Raw genomic sequence first — 20,000 nt, 5'->3', positions numbered from 1 at the left:
AAATATGATATAAAGTTAGATGGAATCAGACAGTTGCTCAGAGATCAGATCTGATCAGACCGTTGCTCACAGATCAGATTGGATCATATTGGATCAGATCAGACAATTGCTTACAGATCAGATTGGATTAGATCAGATCAGATTCTTTTCTTTCTAACTTTCATAATTATGATGTAAAGTTAGATGGGATCAGACAGTTGCTCAGAGATCAGATCGGATCAGACAGTTGCTTACAGATCAGATTGGATTAGACAGTTGCTCACAGATCAGATCAGATCAGATAGTTGCTCACAGATCAGATGGGATCAGACAGTTGCTTACAGATCAGATTGGATTAGACAGTTGCTCACAGATCAGATCATATCAGATCAGACAGTTGCTCACAGATCAGATGGGATCAGCTCAGATCAGACAGTTGCTCACAGATCAGATGGGATCAGCTCAGATCAGACAGTTGCTCAGAGATCAGATCAGATGGGATCAGACAGTTGCTCACAGATCAGATGGGATCAGCTCAGATCAGACAGTTGCTCACAGATCAGATCGGATCAAATCAGACAGTTGCTCACAGATCAGATTGGATCAGATCATACAATTGCTTATAGATCAGATTGGATTAGACAGTTGCTCTCAGATCGGATCGGCTCAGATCAGACGTTTGCTCAGAGATCAGATCAGATCAGACAGTTGCTCACAGATCAGATCGGATCGGCTTAGATGAGACAGTTGCTCAGAGATCAGGTCAGATTGAATCAGACAGCTCTGTCGTGTCCCAGGAAAGAAAAACCTGCCTGGACAGCAGCCATGGCAGCAGCTGAAACCCTGCTTTCTGTCCTGTGGTATGGATGGACGCTCTTTCTGTCCTGTGGTATGGATGGACGCTCTTTCTGTCCTGTGGTATGGATGGACGCTCTTTCTGTCCTGTGGTATGGATGGACGCTCTTTCTGTCCTGTGGTATGGATGGACGCTCTTTCTGTCCTGTGGTATGGATGGACGCTCTTTCTGTCCTGTGGTATGGATGGACGCTCTTTCTGTCCTGTGGTATGGATGGACGCTCTTTCTGTCTTGTGGTATGGATGTACACTCTTTCTGTCCTGTGGTATGGATGGACGCTCTTTCTGTCCTGTGGTATGGATGGACGCTCTTTCTGTCCTGTGGTATGGATGGACGCTCTTTCTGTCCTGTGGTATGGATGGACGCTCTTTCTGTCTTGTGGTATGGATGTACACTCTTTCTGTCTTGTGGTATGGATGTACACTCTTTCTGTCCTGTGGTATGGATGGACGCTCTTTCTGTCCTGTGGTATGGATGAGGCTGATGGTCTCCATTTTCCAGACTGGTTTTACTGGAATACAGTGCAGTAGAGACGTGTCACACTTCCTGTCTCCTCGAGATGACTGATCTGGTGATTTGCTTTTAAATCAGATTCCGTCTTGTGTTGCGCATGAGATTAGACTGGTGTCAGCGTTACAGATCACTGCTTCCTGTTTGATGCTTATAACCCCGCCCATTTGTCGATAAACACACAAATGTAAATGCTAATCAGATATTGATGTTCCTCCTCTGTGTGTATGTGTGTGTCTGTGTGTGTGTGTCTGTTTGTGTGTGTCTGTGTGTGTGTGTGTCTGTGTGTGTGTGTGTGAAATCTATAAATCATTATTCTGGAAGAGATCGTTAGATTTTCTACCATGACTTCGAATCGATCGCCTTAAAAGCATGCTGTTAGGAAGCGTGATCTGATTTAAACTCTCCGTGTCGTGACATTATAGTAAAATAATCATTAACGGGTTGCTGTGGCGACCCAGAGTTACCGTTTGCAGCGTTGCTAATAGTGTTGCAGTTCCTCGATTTCCAGCCTTCTGTAAGTGTATTTAAAGAAAGATGTGAGAGGTGAGACAGGGGGTTTAGTGGATTAGTGATTAGTACGTTTGTCTCATACTTCCAGGGTTGGGGGTCGATTCTTGTCTCCACCCTGTGCGTGTGTGTGTGTGTGTGGGGGGGGGGGGGGTGGAGTTTGCGTGTTTATCCTGTGCTTCAGGGTTTTCTTCTGGTTCTCTGATTTCCTCCTCCAGTTTAAAGAGGTTGTAGGTTGACTGATGCCTCAGAATTGTCTGTAGTGTGTGTGTGTGTGTGTGTGTGTGTGATGTCCAGCACCATGTACCCCGAGTTCCATGAGAGAGGCTGTGAAAATGGTGATGGATGCTTTTAAAATTCTGGACCTTAAGATTGTTTTGATTATGATGATGAGGTTGATGATTATGAAGATGATGATGATGAATAGGAGGAGGAGGTGGATGATGATGATGATTATAATGATGATGATGATGATGATGATGATGATGACGATGATGATGAGGAGGAGGATGATGATGACGACGATGATGATGAGGAGGATGATGATGATAATGATGATGACGATGATGATGAGGATTATGATGATGATTATGATTATGATGATGATGATGATTATGATGAGGATGACAAGGATGATAAGGATGATGATGAGAATGATGATTAGGATGATGATGAGGATGATGAGTATGACAAGGATGATGATGAGGATGACAAGGATCATGATGAAGATGAGGATGATGATTAAGATGATGAGGATGATGATTAAGATGATGATGAGTATGACAAGGATAATGATTAAGATGATGAGGATGATAAGCATGATTAGGATGAGGATGACAAGGATGATGAGGATGATGATAAGGATGATGATGGTTAGGATGATGTGGATGAAAAGAATGATAAGGATGATTATGATGATGAGGATAATGATGAGAATGATGATTCAGATGATGATGAGTATGACAAGGATGATGATTCAGATGATGAGGATGATTATAAGGATAAAGATGATGATGATGAGGATGATTATAAGGATAAAGATGATGATGATGATGATAATGATAATAAGAATGATGAGGATGAGGAGATCTGTTGTTCTCACTGAATTCAGAAACGTATGTGAGAGCGCCGGACATCTCCAGAACAAACCCCTGGGCGTGGGCGCTGGCTCTGCTGCACCGTGTTCCAAATGTATTTTTATTTCTTTTATTTCCTCCCTCATTGTCCGAGAGTAACAGATGTTCAGCGCTTTTGTCTGTCTAAACTCATCACGCTCCGCTCCCCCTCCATCATATTGTAGCGAGCTTATGAAATGTTAATCTGTTGGCATTCAGGGCGATCAAACGACTGCAGATGGGTAATTTGTTGGCTTCAAAGTGCTCCGTGGTTGGAAAGCTGTCCAGGATTCAGTCCATGTGATTGATCTCTTCTGCGTTTTTCAGGCCCTGAGCTGCAGTCACATCGTCATGGAAGAGGAACGAGCCGTGAGCGGGGCTCAGGCCAAGCAGGAGCAGGAGCAGGAGCAGGAGGAGACGGTGGAGACGGTGGAGACGGTGGAGGTGGCGGAGACGGTGGAGGTGGCAGAGACGGTGGATACAGTGGAGAGGGCGGAGACGGTGGAGGAGGTGGAGACGGTGGAGAGATCGGAGACGGCTGAGAGGGTGGAGACTGCAGGGACCACAAGGACAGCGGGGATGGCGAAGACTGCAGGAACAGATCCTGAGGAGGACTCGCCAAACATGATCGTCTACAGGAAGGTACGTCTGCGCTCGTTTCTGATTTCTGCTTTAAAGCTGAACAGAGGAACATGTTCAACACACTAAATACCCTAAATAATGTTTTACATCATTGCTGCTTTTATTTTTCTTTCATTAGCAAAGAATGCTACTATACTTCCATTACCATGTGCTACAGATTACATTTCCAGCTTGTAGGCTTCTTTCAGCTTCACCATTATTCATGACGGTGAACAAATCTGTAAAATAATAAATCTCACACACTATCAGCTCTTAAAATCCACTGAGAACACGAAACTCTGTACAGCTTATCGCTGGATGGAGAACATGAGGTCTACAGCAGCACCAAGGATCCAGGGGGTTTTTCCTCCAGTTTCAAGTCCTCCTCTTCCTCGCTGCCTCTAATCCGTGGTCGACAGTGCACAGAATTGATTTCGCTTTAAATGTCATTAAAAGACAAAATAAGGGTGGGAGGAATTAATTTAGGGGTGTGTGTGAGAGTAAAAGAACACGTTTCTAGACTTTGAAAGTGATATTAAATAAAGTGAAAAAAGTGATAAATAAATATTCATTTCACAGTTTGCGCAGTAGTGCGAGGAATCAGCTTCGTCGAGTCTGAAATATCAGAGTACATTCACCTGCTATCTTCAGTGTCTGCTTCACTGCATCACACACACACACACACACACAGTTGTGTTTGATTAGCGCTCACATATTAAAATGCGACTGGCTTCCGGCTTTTGGCCCGAGCAAACACACAGAATGAGCTGAAGGTGATGTTTGATCCGTGATAGGGAGTTTTGTGAGTCAGCATATTGCAGGCCGTCTGGTGTGTGTGTGTGTATGTGAGATGACTGAGGATATCCACCCGTGCATCAGCTGCCTGCTTATTTCCTCATATCACAGCGAGCAGCGTTGAGGATCTCTTACCGTGTTCCTACATCGTGGTGTCGTGTCTAAAGCTCCAGAGCGAAAGGGGCGTGGCAGAGACACTTTTCAGCCGTGTGAGCGGTTATTTTGGGAGTTTGAGCTGAAACTCTGTTCTGCATGCTGCCACCGGAGCCAAGATTCATTTCCTGAGCAATGAGGCCTGAACGCAGAATATGAGCAAACAATACGCCGCGTCTCACTTCCTGTCTCAGTGCAGTGACAGCACCACCTTCCTGTTCGCTTCCCAGGATAAAAAAAGCCACATTTCACATCTCTAAATTGTCTGGTGTGTGTGTGTGTGTGTGTGTTACAGAAAATGGATGAAAGAATTATTATTTACACATGTTTACCTTCCTGTCATGTGATTGGTTAGCATTATTGGTTAGCATAATACCCTTTTTAACCATTAGGCTTTTTCAATCAGGGTAAACAAGTGAGTCTGAATCTAAAACGAGTCTGTTTAGCTTTCAGTGTGTGTTAGACGCGTGTTTTTCCCTCTGTTGGAGAACCTTACACAGAATTTTACTGGTTGAAGATGAAATCTGAGCTGAAAAGAGCAGAAACGGGTTTGAAATCAACATTTACTTTGAAGATACAAACATGTCTGTGGGAAAACATTAACATTAAACAATTTTATGGAACTTTTCTATGAATCTATCAGCCCTAGTAGTCTAGAGAAAAACAGAAATCCTTCTGAAACACGACAAATCCTTAAAGTCCTGAGTGTCTACTTTCATATGAGCTTCATATTAACCTCCACTGTGGAGTGAGACATGACCAAGACACTCAGTCATCAACATGGACACAACAACAACAGGATATTTTTTTTTAGAATACTTAAAACACTTTACTATTCACACGGCTCATTTCCTGTCTGGAAGAAATATTACTATTTATAAGATCACAGAGGAGGAGTGGTGAACACTGATGTTGTTTGTGTTGTACGTTACTATAACAGCACCTTGTGTTTTCTTCTTCTTAGACTCTAGCATTTGTCAGTAAACGTCATACTTTTTATCCATCTATAGTTATAGTTAATGCTGCTGTGAAACGAGTCGGCTCCGGTTTTCTCCTACTTTATAGCAGCTATAAACAAAACAGAACGAAATGCTATTTCCTCACCAGCTTCTCAAAATAAACACAAACAAAAAACCACTAAGTGTGTGTGTGTGTGGATGAAGGAATTGTTATATTTCTGTCATGTGATTGGTTAGCATGATTATTATTATGCAGGATTTCTAGTTTTCCCCCGTTAGTACTCCAGATGTGCAGCAGCTTCATTCCTCTCACATCATGAATATGAATCATTTGTTCTTCAGCAGCTTTGTTCCGCTCTCTTCAGGGATTTACAGGTCACACTTCTTTTTTTCCCCTCATGCAGAAAGAAACAGAAACAGTGAGCGTTGTACAGTACGGTCGGGGAAAATGGCTTGTTCAGACGCCTGCTGCTTCCTCTTTCTCTGGATTTTGTAAAGGGTTATTCAGAGAGAAGGAGCGTTGCCGTGGGTGAAGTCTGGGTCCGAGGGCTCATTAGCGCTCCTGCTGACACACCTGCTTACTGACAGGCCAGAACTTTCTCAGCGGACTTCAAGGTTTATCCTTGGAGCTGACAGATTGGTTTATAGCAGGGATGAAGAACGTAAGGTGGTTGTTGTTGTTGTTGTAATGAATTGCAGTGTGTTCACTTGTTTTAATCCACTTTTGTGTTCAGAACAAACCTTTCAAATAAATACTGATAAATGAACCCATGAAGAAAGAGTTGAAATGATCTTACTGGTCAATTTATTTGGTGTTTTTTTTTTTTTTTTTTTTGGTTGAGGCATAAAACATTCAACTGTATACAAAACATCAGATAAAATGTAAGGAAACATCTGAAAGCTACAGCAAACGCCAACAAGCTAGTGATATTTGTCGATGAAGTCGGCTGAGAAGCTTCAGAAAACATCACGTCCAGATTTCCGGTAAGGGAACGTAGAGAGCGTGCATGGATGCTCCCTGGTTTTGCGATGAAACTTAAAATGTCTGACCCCCTGATCAGCTAGAGAGCTGATTGAGATACAAGCATAGTCATTTCAGACAGATCCATTTCATTAATGTCTCTGAAAATTTGATCTGTTTGAATAAACTGAAGAACAAACAGGATACAAAGTTTTAAGTCCTAGCTTAAGGCTCAGTGTTGAAGCTGCTGGAGTTGGATGCATGCGTCCATGGTAAAGTCGTAACATTAATAAAGATCTGAAGTGAGCAGTAAGGCGGCGAGTGGCTTGTGGACTGTGTGTTTGGCAGACACTTTGAGACTTTGTCTATCTGTGAGCTCTGAATAAACCCCAGGTGGATGAGCCATGCTGAGTAATATTTGGCCGTCCCTGCTCTGGTCTCTCAGCAGTGTACAGTGATTGAAGATGGGCAGCAGATGGTGGACAATATGCCCAAGGCTCTTAGAAGAACTGTCCAGAACCCCAAAGGCTAGAAGTGCCAACATTAATTACATTTTTCTACGTGACTACACACGTTTCCTCGAGGGTGATGGCACGGCCGACTATCCCGCAGTGGACCAAAGCTGCCCTTGACCTTTCAGTCTGCTGTTTGTCTTTTCGTTTTTCTCTCTTCCTGTCTGTGGCCTAGAGAGATCATGCCACACTGCAGTGGCGGTGGTGGTGGGGGCTGACAGTAACCTGGATCTAGCAAGAACCGGATGTCTAAATGAAAGTTAGGACCAGAGGTGTTGGATGTTCCCCCAGGCTAGGAATGAACTTCAGAAAATTAAAGCGTATTGATTTCCCAAAGCCAAAGGCATGGCAAGCCGTTTGGAACGCTACAGAAGACTGGATGATCTGTAGCATACACTTTATCACAAATATTACATACTTAGATGCAAGACAACAATCTATAAGGATCTAACAGATCAGAAGATCAGGGTTCAAGCCCCAGCACTGCCAAGCTGCCACTGCTGGGCCCTTGAGCAAGGTCCTTAACCCTCCATGCTCCAGGGGTACTGCATCATGGCTGACCCTGTGCCCTGACCCCAACTTCCAAAGCTGGGATATGCGAAGAAAGAATTTCACTGTGTAGTAATGTATATGTGACAAAATAAAGGCTACGTCTTCTAACAGATATTTAAATCTAAGGGGTTCTAAAGGTCGTATCCTAAAAAAAGGTGAATAGTCAGAGCTGGGTATAGTGTATATTTGCCAAATTAAAACGCTAAACTGCTAGCTAGTATCCACTCACACCTTCATAGCAACAAACCTCTCTGATTATTCAGAAGATTTCGTTTACCTTTATCCAGAGCTACTTACATTTATTTTATTTATACAACTGAGGGTTTAGGGCCTTGCTCAAGGGTCCAGCAGTGGCAGCTTGATGATTCTGGGATTTGAAGTCACAACATTCTGGTCAGTCGTCCAACACCTTAACCACCGAGATACTTCCATCCCGTCTCTGGTGTAAACACACTCCAGGGTTTTAACAAAATAATGATATACATGATCAGTTCCTCAGGTAAAAGATCTACTCATGACATTCTTGCTCAAAAGATTATTTATTGTTTATACTCACATTTCAGGAGACCCAAGTAGTACAAGCTAATCTTTTTTCAGAAAAATCCACCGGGATTGCTTTAGGAAAGGACAAGTGCCGAAAGTTTCTCACTGAAACTATTAATTGTCCTCTTGACAATCTCAGCATGCCTCTGAAATATCGGCTTAGCTTTGAGAAGGACCGTGAGCGCATGTGTGAAGAAACACAATTAACCTGAATAAGCAGCGAAACAGGACCGACTCTGATGAATCTGCCCATTAAAGAGAACGTGTGAAGCCCCGAGGGGGAAAATCTGCGTTTAGGAAAAGAGAGCAAAAGCAAACACCTGAAAGGCTTCAATGAGCTGTGCAGACGCTGGTCTTTACCAAGCTATCCAGTTCAGCCAGGTACGCTTCATCTTTGCAAAACCTCCAAAAAAAGAAACATTTCTCCCAGTGAAACGTCGAAAGACCGACAGCCGAGGCGTTCCAGCAGAGAGAACACCGGATAGTGAAAATCCATTGTTCAGATTTATCTAGAGCTGAGCGCTCCAGGCTGGTAAACAGATACATGGTCTGATAACGGACAAATAAGATTTGTTTGTCTGCCTTTCATCATCCTTTACACTATTGAACAGGTTTCTGCTCACGTGACCTCAGAGGCAGCGATGATTCCTCAAAATCACCTTTGCTTTGTTTTTTTTCAAAGTGAAGGTGCTGGCTCAGTGGTTAAGTCTTTTTGGAATACTGATTGAAAGGCTATTAGTATAAATTTCCCTAATGCCAAGCTGCTACTGGACCTTTGAGCGAGGACTTTAACCTTCATCTGTGCCTCTTGGATAAAAAGCATCTGCCAGATGAATAAATAAAAACGTTAAGCATTTGCATTTATAAAGTACTAGCTATAATCATGAAGACATAAAAGGTACGATGGCATTTGGTGTAACTTTTACTGTAAAACTTCCATCTTGAACAGAGTTAATGGAAAAGCAGGCTGCTACATGTTAGCCGGAGCGTATAGACCTCAGATTGGAAGGTGTAGGAGTTGCAGATAGATCCATATGTGAGTAGGAGCTTGTATGATCTCAAGATGGAAGCTGTAGGGGTTGAGGTAAGATCCAACCGGAGCAGCAGCCTGTAGATCACAAGGTGGTAGGAGTATACATAGAACTGGGAGTAGGATCCAAAAGGCTGCAGGTGCTTGTAGATCTTAGGATTATGGACTTAGGAGCTGAAGTAGAATCCAACATAAACAGGAGGTTTGTAGATCTCAGGATGGTAATCATAGATGTTCAGTAGGAGTGAAAGTAGGATTCACCTGGGAGCAAGTGCTCATAGAACCAGGGGTCTAGGAGGACCTACAAAAGCCTGTAGGTCTCAATGGTAGTCATAGATGTAGGAGTTCAAGTAGGATTCTCATGGGGGCAAGAGGGCAAGTAGGATTGACCTGGGCACAAGAGCTCATAGAACAGGGGTTTGTGGTGTGAAGCCGAAGTGAGATACAAACATCCACAAGAGCTTGTAGGTCTCATTAAGTTAGACATAAATGTAGGAGTTCACACAGGATTCTTTTGGGAGCAAGAGGGCAAGTAGGATTGACCTGGTTTGTGGACCTCAGGATGGTAGGTGTAGTGGCTGAAGTGAGATCTGAACATGAACAAAAGCCTGTAGGTGTCAATGGTAGTCATAGACGTAGGAATTCAAGTACGATTCTTCTGGTAGCAAGACGGCAAGTAGGATTCACCTGGATGCAAGAGCTCATAGTACAGGGGTTTGTGGACCTTAGGTGTAGTGGCTGAAGTGAGATCCGAACATAACCAAGAGCCTGAGCCTGTAGATCTCATTATGGTAGTGACAGATGTAGGAGTTCAAGTAGGACTGACCTGGACACAAGAGCTCATAGAACAGGGGTTTGTGGACCTCAGGATGGTAGACGTAGTGGCTGAAGTGAGATCTGAACATAACCAAGGGACTGAGCCTGTAGATCTCATTATGGTAGTGACAGATGTAGGAGTTCAAGTAGGATTGACCTGGACACAAGAGCTCATAGAACAGGGGTTTGTGGACCTCAGGATGGTAGACGTAGTGGTGGATCTAAACATAAACAAGAGCTTGTAGATCTCAAAATGGTAGACTTATGAGCAGATTTAGTAGCCAGTTGAGAGCAGGAGCTTGTAGTCCTCAAGGTGGTTTTAGGAGCTGAAGTAGGATCCAAGCTAGAGCCAGAGCTTGTAAACCTCAGGATGGTGAACATAGGAGATAACATAGCTGCAGGAGCTTGTAGACCTCAGGATGGAAAAAGCACTGCACAAGCAGACATAACTAGAGCTCAGACTAACAGATCCCTGAGGTACCACCAACTGTCTGTTAAACAGTCTTGAGTGTTTTGAGATGAAGATAGTTTGGTGACCACGATGTGGAGCATCAGTTTCTTTCCTAATGGTTTATTTTTAGAGAACGTCTAAGATATTTCGGTAGACGCTTGCCAATCTGGACTGATTTACTTTCCGTAAAAAGAGTAATTAGATGGCAGGGGGAGAGCGGTGGAGTCTGGAGCCTGGAGAACTCTCAGCTAATGAGCTGGATGGAGAGATGAAAGGCTGTAGCTGCTCTTTCGCATGTATGCTTCACATTTTGTTGCCTCGAGCACACTTGAACTTGTTGCTGAGGGACCAACGCGCATAACTCAGAACGCCCACAAGCAATTTACTTCTGTTTCTTAATATTTCTCCGCTTGTCCATTTTTCTTGGCTGGATGATTTTTCGTGTTTCTTTAATGACCACAGTAGAAAATAAGTGCTTACTTCACTCATTAATGAGCAGAAATAATTACGATGGAGGTGAAATGAAAGGAAACGGTTTTATTGTGTGATTAACACGGACGCTGGTGTAAGAGAATGTGATAACGACGCCAGGAAAAGGAGGATGTTTATTCCTCATGTCATTTCCCCTTCGCTGTCAAAACCCGGCCTTGACCTGAGATGCCGTTTCCATCACTGCAGGGCTCTGTGTGTGTGTGTGTGTGTGTGTGTTTGACCTACTTTTTATAGTAATGCTTCACTGATTCATACACTCTCGATGGAATTTTCTCATCTAAATCCTGTCTGGCTTTATACTTTCAGTACCCATGAGAAAGAAAAGCATAGTAAGATAAACTTCTTTAATAATAATTAAATTACTTCTTTTAATAATAATATTAATAATAATAATAATACTAATAACTCATAGTAGTGACAGAAAAAAGTGTGAAATAAAATAGTCAAAAATAAAATAGGATAATGATAATAAATCAGCAGTGACAGAAAAATAAAATAGTATAATAATAATAATAATAATAATAATAATAATAATAATAATAATAACTCATAGTAGTGACAGAAAAAAGTGTGAAATAAAATAGTCAAAAATAAAATAGGATAATGATAATAAATCAGCAGTGACAGAAAAATAAAATAGTATAATAATAATATTAATAATAATAATAATAACTCATTGTAGTGACAGAAAAAAGTGTGAAATAAAATAGTCAAAAATAAAATAGGATGATAAATCATACCAGTGACAGAAAAATAAAATAGTATAATAATAATAGTAATAATAATAATAATAATTAATCATAGCAGTGACAGAAAAATAGAAAAATAAAAATAGAAAATGTAAAAAAATAGATTATTAACTGAAAATAAACAAATAAATAAATAAATAAATTTAACTTCCAAGTATTTACCTGCTATCTATATTTAATTTAAGTTGTCTTTATTTCTCACATATACATTACTGTACAGTGAAATTCTTTCTTTGCATATCACATCCTTGGAGGTTGGGGTCAGAGTGCAGGGTCAGCCATGACACAGCACCCCTGGAGCAGGTGGGGTTAAGGGCCTTGCTCAAGGGCCCAATGATGGCATCTTGGCGGTGTTGGGGCTCGAACCTTGGTCTTCTGGTCAACGACCCAGAGCCTTTACCACTTGAGCTACCACTTATTATTATATTTAATCCATATAGAGTCAGTATAAGTCACCTGTGTGATCATTGAGTCTTTGCCACACATTAAGTTCATTAATCCACTTTATATTCACAGCTTTGTTGAATTCTCGATTCTGATTGGTCAGAAAGTGTTGATTTGTTTTCTATAACAGCAGCTCCTACAGTAGCGCAGGTGCAAACCATGGGTTTACATTAACACACATTATAACACATTATCATTTCCATAGTAACGGCTCATTCACAGGGACTCCTATGGCAGACGCTCCATAAACAGATTGATGCCACAACTTTAAACTGTAACAATAAACGGATAAAAATGCATTTCTTGGTTAATAGATGTTTAATAAAAATTATTTCTTCCTCTTTTTTTTTGCTAATGCTAAAAAATATAATGCTCTTTCAGACGTCTCTGAGGATTCCGTAGTGTTTCTCGGACGTATGCTTGGAAAGTTTCATTTCAATTTGATTGATTTGATTTTCAATTCGCTAGTCCCTTCAGGATTAAGCTATTTTGAGATATATACACAAATAACACAAAATCAAACATATAAGTGACATAAGTGTGACTAATCCCAGGAAGACTAGATATGTGTGAGAATTCAGCAAATAGAAAGCGCTGTGCGAAAGAGAGCGAGAGAAAATGAGCACCTTGCAAGCGCTGATGCCCGAGACACAAGTAAATAAATAAATAATTAATTAAAAGTAATTTGTAATGTTAATTTCAGCAACATTCCGACAATCCGTATTCAAATAACAAAAAAAATAATAAAATATAAAATTTTAAATTGCGAGGTTTTGTTACTGTTTTGTATTGCACTTATATGGAAATAACTGAAGTGTAAAGCAAAGTTTATTTATAAATAAATAATTAAATACATTCAGCTGTTCTCTACTGTATGGCGGTTATTTTGCCACACGGTTACCATGGTTACCGGTACAGATCTCCTGTACCTTTAGACTTTTAGACAGTACGGAGATGAGTCTATGCATTAAACTAATAAAATATCTCTTTCACACACACACACACACATATTTTATAATATTAGTTTAATGCATTTTTTTAAAAATGTAACTAATCCCTGGATGAGTTACCAGGTCATTACACAGGTCTCGTGTTTAATTAATTAATTAATTAATTAATTATCATAACTATAATGTAATAGTGGAAAAATAGTAAATAAACACAATACCTCTCTATACAGTGTTATAAAACTTATCGGTTTATCGCTATACTTTATGAATGTATACAAAGCTCGTATGTGAAGTAGATCCTGATGCGCTGATGCTAGTCTGTATGTTAGCAAACTCCCCCCCTCCCCGGCTAACACTCCAGCTTCATTTTACTGTGAATCGTCATGAACGTTCCTCCAGCGGTGAGGAGAACAGACTCCGCTGCCAGGGCTCTGATCCGACCTCGGTGCTGGAGCACAGCACCATCTGCACCACTGTAGGGCTTCCTCTGTCTGCTCTGCTCCGACTTTATCACCGTCTCGGAAAGATCCGGAATAAATTAACCGACTGCTGAGCAAGTCTGGAATTCTCGGATAGCAGCACAGATTCCAGCAGACGATCTCCTGAGCTCCTGATGACTGCTTAACACTTGATTTACGCTTTAGTCATGTAAGGATTAGTTCCAGTTACTCAGGAGAAAGTGAGAACGTCTTCAGGACGCAGTTTTCAGATGTGTGGTTTATCCGTTGCCGAGTTGTGACACTAACAAACCCCCAGTGATGGTGGAGTGTGTGGTGTCGGTGGTGCGGCTTGTCCAGTGTCCAGCACTGAAGCAGAATTATTAACCAGCTTCTTTAACTGAAGCGTTTATCTCATCAGGGATGATCAAAGGCACCAAAAAAACATCTATTTGCAAAAAAATTACCTGCTAATAAAAATAAAACAATAAAGAAAATTATATCTAGAACATAAACAACTAATAAGATCTTAAAAAAGATAAACAGGCACTCTATGGCATAAGTAACGTTACATTTACTAGACACACACACACAAGCACACACATTTTACAAAAGCATAATAACAGCTTTTATTTTATGTGTGAAATAAGTAACTAAATGCAGCATAAAAATAAATAATAATAATAATAATAATAATAATAATAATAATAATAATAATAATAATAATCATGATGATCTTTTTTTTTTTTAAAGTAATATCTTTATTTTTATAGTAAAATAAATAAATAAATGAATAAATGCAGCCTAAAATATAATAATAATAATAATAATAATAATAATAATAATAATAATAATAATAATAATGAGAGGAAAATAAAAATAATAACTGCTTTTATTTAAACAAGCAAACAAACAAAATAAATAAATACATAAATAAATAAATGACTGTTTAATGTCTTCACTCTACATGTCAGTGTACTTCACCTGGCTCTGATTCTTCTTATAAATTTCTTAGCTTTATTGGATCTGACACAGTGCCTTCAGGATAAACTGTGAACAATAGAACCAGGAAAACTTTTACATTTATCTCACAAGTAAAAATATCTTTTATAAGAGTTGAACAGAACCTTGGACAGAATTGTTTTTAATAAACTGAATTTCACTGAATGTTAATATCTGTATTTACTATGAAATTGACATTTAATCTGAAATGACAATAAACTTAAAAACAAACTAATAAATGTTTGGAGAGATGCGATAAATAATAATTATATTTTATTCAGAAGACATGTCATGGTGTTTACCGAGTGTAAGAGGCTTCAATTAAATTTTAAATAATAAAATAATTTATAATATTAATACATAAAATATTAATATATTTTAATATATTAAAACACAAATGATTTAATAGATAATAATAAATAATTTGTCATATTAATTTCAGCAGCAATCTGCATTTAAATAACAGGAGAAAAAAACAAATAAAAATATAAAATGTTAAAACTTGAGGTTATGTTGACACTTGTATGAAAATAAGTGAAATTTATTAAAAATAAAAAACAAAAAAGTTCATCTCTTCACTAGTATATGGTGGTTATTTTCCACATGGTGACCATGGTTACCGCTACAGACCTCCAGCACCTTTAGACCTTTAGAGACAATTCCATGCATTAAACGAATAAAACAACACAAACCTCCATCACTCTTTGTTTCCCAAGGCTGAGCTGGAGATCAGGTTCATTTGCATTTCTATTCTGGTTTATTTGCCATAAAATTTGACCCCCGGATGTCAGACGTGTCACGATGAGTGTCACCACTGTCACACGTGAAGGTGTTTCAAGTGCTCAGACGTCCTCATGAACTCTCCTGAATCCTTCTGGAGGTGACGAGGAGCTGCAGAGACGTTTGACCAGCTGGAAGATCTTTCATTAAGAACAAAAAAATAAACAACTGGTTTAAATACAAGTCTGTTTTACTGTCTTGGGATGTATTAGAGTGGAGACTGCGAGCCAGGCCTTCTCGTCCAACATCAGTGCCTGACCTTCTAGAGGAATGGTCAAAAATTCCCATAAACAAACTCCTAAACCTTGTGGAAAGCCTTCCCAGAAGAGTTGAAGCTGTTATAGCTGCAAAGGGCGGGGCAACTCCATATTACATTCATGTGCATGTAAAGGCAGATGTCCCAGTTTTGGCCTGGCTCACAGTCTCCGCTCTAATTCATCCCAATGGTGTTCTGTGGGGTTGAGGTCAGGACTCTGTGCAGGTCAGTCAAGTTCCTCCACACCAAACTCACTCATCCATGTCTTTATGGACCTTGCTTTGGTCACTGGTGTGCAGTCATGTTGGAACAGGAAGGGGTCATCCCCAAACCGTTCCCACAAAGAGCATGAAGCGGAAGCATTAAGAGTTCCTTTCACTGGAACTAAGGGGCCGAGTCCAACCCCTGAAAAACAACACCTGAACTCAGTGATTTGGAGGGGTGTCCCAATACTTTTGGCAATTCAGTGTCTGTGCAGCTTGTTGATGTGAGAATCACTCAGTGAGATCTGATCTAGTCAGCTAGCTCGATTAGTTAGCCTCACTGAAAGGTTATTGTGTGTACTGATATTCATTATAAAGACTATTTTCTTTAATTCCATGCATTAATGCTGCAGCAGGTGCTGAGAGTCCTCCACCTCAGGCTCGTGGGCTTCATTACTCCGACAGCTCTGTTATCACCCCATTTTTTCTGCTCTAATTAATGACTACCCACTGCGCCACTGTGCCTCCCGCTCCTGGCATGCGCCGGCTCAGAGAAAACGACTCGCGCCAGATTCGTTCCATATGACAACGAAATGAGGAGGATAATAAAGTGAACGCTGCTCCTGCTGGGACACGCGGCAGGATGGAGGAACAGCTCGGAGTCGTGTTTCCGTCCGCTCGAGGTCACGAGAAGCTGCAGCCATTCCTGACCAGATAAACAAACACCTGCTTTAAACAGAAAATGACTGCGTACTGGCTAACTAAGCTAATATTCCCCCACTAATACACACATAAACATATTAGCTAACCTCTAGCTAAAGTAAGCTAGCTAATGCAAGCAAGCTAACCTATAGCTAATGTAAGCTACCAGTCATGATAACTAACCTCTAGCTAACATATGAGTGTGTGTGTGTGTGATTGTGTAAGAATGTGTGTAAGAGTGTGTGTGTGTGTCTGTGTGAGTGAGTGTCTGTGTGTGTAAGAGTGTGTCTGTGTGTGTGTGTACAAGAGCCTGAGTGTGTGTGTATCTGTGTGTAAGAGTGTGTGTGTGCGTGTGTGAGGATTTGAGTGTATGTGTGTCTATGTTAGTAAGAGTGTGTGTGTGCAGGTTGATTAGCTCAATGCTCCTGATTACTGTATTGATTTCTTCGGTCTCTTTGTAAACACACAAGCTCATGAATTGTCAGTAACACACACCTCACTGTATGAAGAGTGGACGTGGAGCTCCATGTGATTGGATCGGACGTCACGTGAAGACGGGCTTCAGCCAATCAGAGAGCTGCGTGGTTTCTGTGTGGCTGTGTGCAGTCCACTGGTTTAGTGATGGAAAGGATTTGATCGTGTGTGTGTGTGTGTGTGAGAGAGAGAGAGAGTAGAAATGGGTTTGATATCAACATTTCCTGTAATTTTTGTTTTTTAAAAAAGTCATTTTAATATCATTTTAGTTTATATTTAGTCCAGATTATTAATTACACATTACACCTACAATAGTTCATGGACAAAACAGCAAAAATAGTAAAAGGTAATGTGTCTGATTTTATCATCCTCCATCTTTATTACTTTTAAAGCTTCTTCTTCTTTTTTTTTTTCTTTTTCTGTTGTTATTGAGTTAATACACCGATCAGATATAACACTGAGTACTGACCGGTGAAGTGAATAAGACTGATTATCTCCTCATCATGGCACCTGTTAGTGGGTGGGATATATTAGGCAGCAAGTCAACATTTTGTCCTCAAAGTTGATGTTAGAAGCACGAAAAATGGACAAGTCTAAGGATTTGAGCGAGTTTGAGCAAAAGGGCCGAATTATGATGGCTAGACCACTGGATCAGAGCATCTCCAAAACTGCAGCTCTTGTGGGGTGTTCCCGGTCTGCAGTGGTCAGTATCTATCAAAAGTGGTCCAAGGAAGGAACAGTGGTGAACCGGCGACAGGGTCATGGACGGTCAAGGCTCACTGATGCACGTGGGGAACGAAGGCTGGCCCGTGTGATCCGATCCAACAGTCAAGCTACTGTTGATCAAATTGCTGAAGAAGTTAATGCTGGTTCTGATAGAAAGGGGTCAGAATACACAGTGCATCACAGTTTGTTGTGTATGGGGCCGCATATCTGCAGACCAGTCAGGGTGCCCATGCTGACCCCTGTGCACCACCAAAAGCACCAACATTGGACATGTGAGCATCAGAACTAGACCACGGAGCAATGGAAGAAGGTGGCCTGGTCTGATGAATCAGGTTTTCTTTTACATCACGTGGATGGCCGGGTGTGTGCGCGTCTCTTACCTGAGGAACACATGGCACCAGGATGCACTATGGGAAGAAGGCGAGCCGGCGGAGGCAGTGTCCTGCTTTGGTCAATGTTCTGCTGGGAAACCTCGGGTCCTGCCATCCATGTGGATGTTACTTTGACACGTACCACCTACCTAAGCATTGTTCCAGACCATCTACACCCTTTCATGGAAACGGTATTCCCTGATGACTGTGGTCTCTTTCAGCAGGATAATGCACCGTGCCACAAAGCAGAAATGGTTCAGGAATGGTTTGATGACCACAACAACCAGTTTGAGGTCTCAACCTCCAAATTCCCCAGATCTCAGTCCAATCCAGCATCTATGGCATGTGCTGGACAAACAAGTCCGATCCATGGAGGCCTCACCTCACAACTTACAGGACTTAAAGGATCTGCTGCTAACATCTTGGTGTCAGATACCACAGCACACCTTCAGGGATCTAGTGGAGTCCATGCCTCGACGGGTCAGGACTGTTTTAGCAGCAAAAGGAGGACCAACACAATATTACGCAGGTGGCCGTAATGTTATGGCTGATCGGTGTATATATGTGTTATTTATCATTCTGCAGAAGAACAATTGTGTGTGTGTGTGTGTGTGTGTTGGTGTGTGTTGATGGTTAAGGAGCTCTAGAGCGCTTCGTTTGTCTAACACTTTTGGCAGCCGTTATGACGGCGGCAATTTCAAAGGAGGTCATTTGTTAGCGCACGCAGACGTGTCGCCGATCCATGTGTAAATTAGCCGCGAGTCCGGTGAAGGACAGAACGATTCGGATCGGACACACCTCGAAACAATGGAGCAGCACACCTGCGAAAGACGACAGAAATAAAAACCTGGCTCTTTGTATCCGCGTCTGTGTGTGTGTGTGTGTGTGCGCGCGCGTGTGTGTGTGTGTGTGTGTGTGTGTGCTGAAAATAACTCAAATCAGCAATTCAGATCAGACCCTGCTCTTAATCAGAAACACGGCGATCATGGAGTGGATCATGGAGTGGATCATGGAACGGATCATGGAACGGATCGTTGCTCGGTTTTTCCTGTGTTTCGTCCTGCGAGTTTTCTCAGATCTCTCGGAGTGAACGCACATAACCCCACAGGATTCCTTCAACCTGATTGGTCGCGATGATCAGCGTTATTAATTCTCCAGGGCAGCAGCCATGACAGTCTCATACGGTATCGTCTCCATAGCAACAGCTCGTCCGCAGGGTCCCTCGACACGTGAGGGTCATATCAGTGAAGTTTTCTGTAAGGAGATGTTTATTTAAGTAAATATTTGTGGATGGACTCTCCAGTGTCAGTGCTTTCTGACATTTTTCCAGGTTTTCCGACATTTTCACAACTTTATTCTTTCTTTCTTTCTTTCTTTCTTTCTTTCTTTCTTTCCTATAAACTCCAAAAGAGAGGGAAGGTTGGTGAGGAAGGTAATAATAATAATAATAATAGTAGTAGTAGTAGTAGTAGTAAGAATACCAAAACAACATCATAAGCAAAAGAAAAAAAAATCCACGTTTTCCGACATTTTCACAGGAACAAAGGATCCCTAACTTTATTTGTTTATTTATTTATTTCTGGAAGGTTAGTGAGCAAGGTAATAATAATAATAATAATAATAATAATAATAATAATAATAATAATAATAATATACTAAGCAAAAATAAAACACACTGGAGCTGAATTCCTAAGGTTTGTGAGCGTTTTATAAACCCTACGTCTAATGCATCATAAGGCGTTATAACCTTTGTCATAAAGCTGCAATGCCTTCTTATAAAGAATAAAGTGCTTGATGATCATGTAGTAACTGTGAGTTTGTTCATTCATCCTGTAGCTCCTTTACACATCTGAGCTTCATGTAGTCGGAAGTGGAAGCTTTGTTTGTTTGTTTGTTTGTTTGTTTGTTTGTTTTCTGAGAGAGGAATCCTCTGTGCTCTGAGGAATCCGTGATGGAACCTTTTGGTCCACAGGCAGCGAGGCTCGACCCGTTTGAGGTGCTGAGGTCGGGGTAGGAGATGCCCAGGTGCACGCGGTGCTGCTGCTATTTGT

General features: G+C 41.1%; 1 protein-coding gene across 1 annotated transcript in view; it reads left to right on the top strand.

Annotated features, from left to right (window-relative positions):
* Positions 1-20,000, top strand: part of rgs6 (regulator of G protein signaling 6) — a 153,475-nt gene that overhangs the window by 4,966 nt on the left and 128,509 nt on the right. The window contains exon 2 of the mRNA XM_058379627.1: positions 3,298-3,612. Coding sequence (XP_058235610.1) covers positions 3,322-3,612 — 291 coding nt within the window. The 5' untranslated portion in view covers positions 3,298-3,321. The remainder of the gene's footprint in view (positions 1-3,297; positions 3,613-20,000) is intronic.

The sequence above is a fragment of the Hemibagrus wyckioides genome, linkage group LG25 (genome assembly GCF_019097595.1).
Source record: "Hemibagrus wyckioides isolate EC202008001 linkage group LG25, SWU_Hwy_1.0, whole genome shotgun sequence".
In the NCBI taxonomy this organism is placed as follows: Eukaryota; Metazoa; Chordata; class Actinopteri; order Siluriformes; family Bagridae; genus Hemibagrus; species Hemibagrus wyckioides.
The sequence above is the reverse complement of the archived record's forward strand: the minus strand, read 5'-3'. Positions and strand labels throughout refer to the sequence as shown.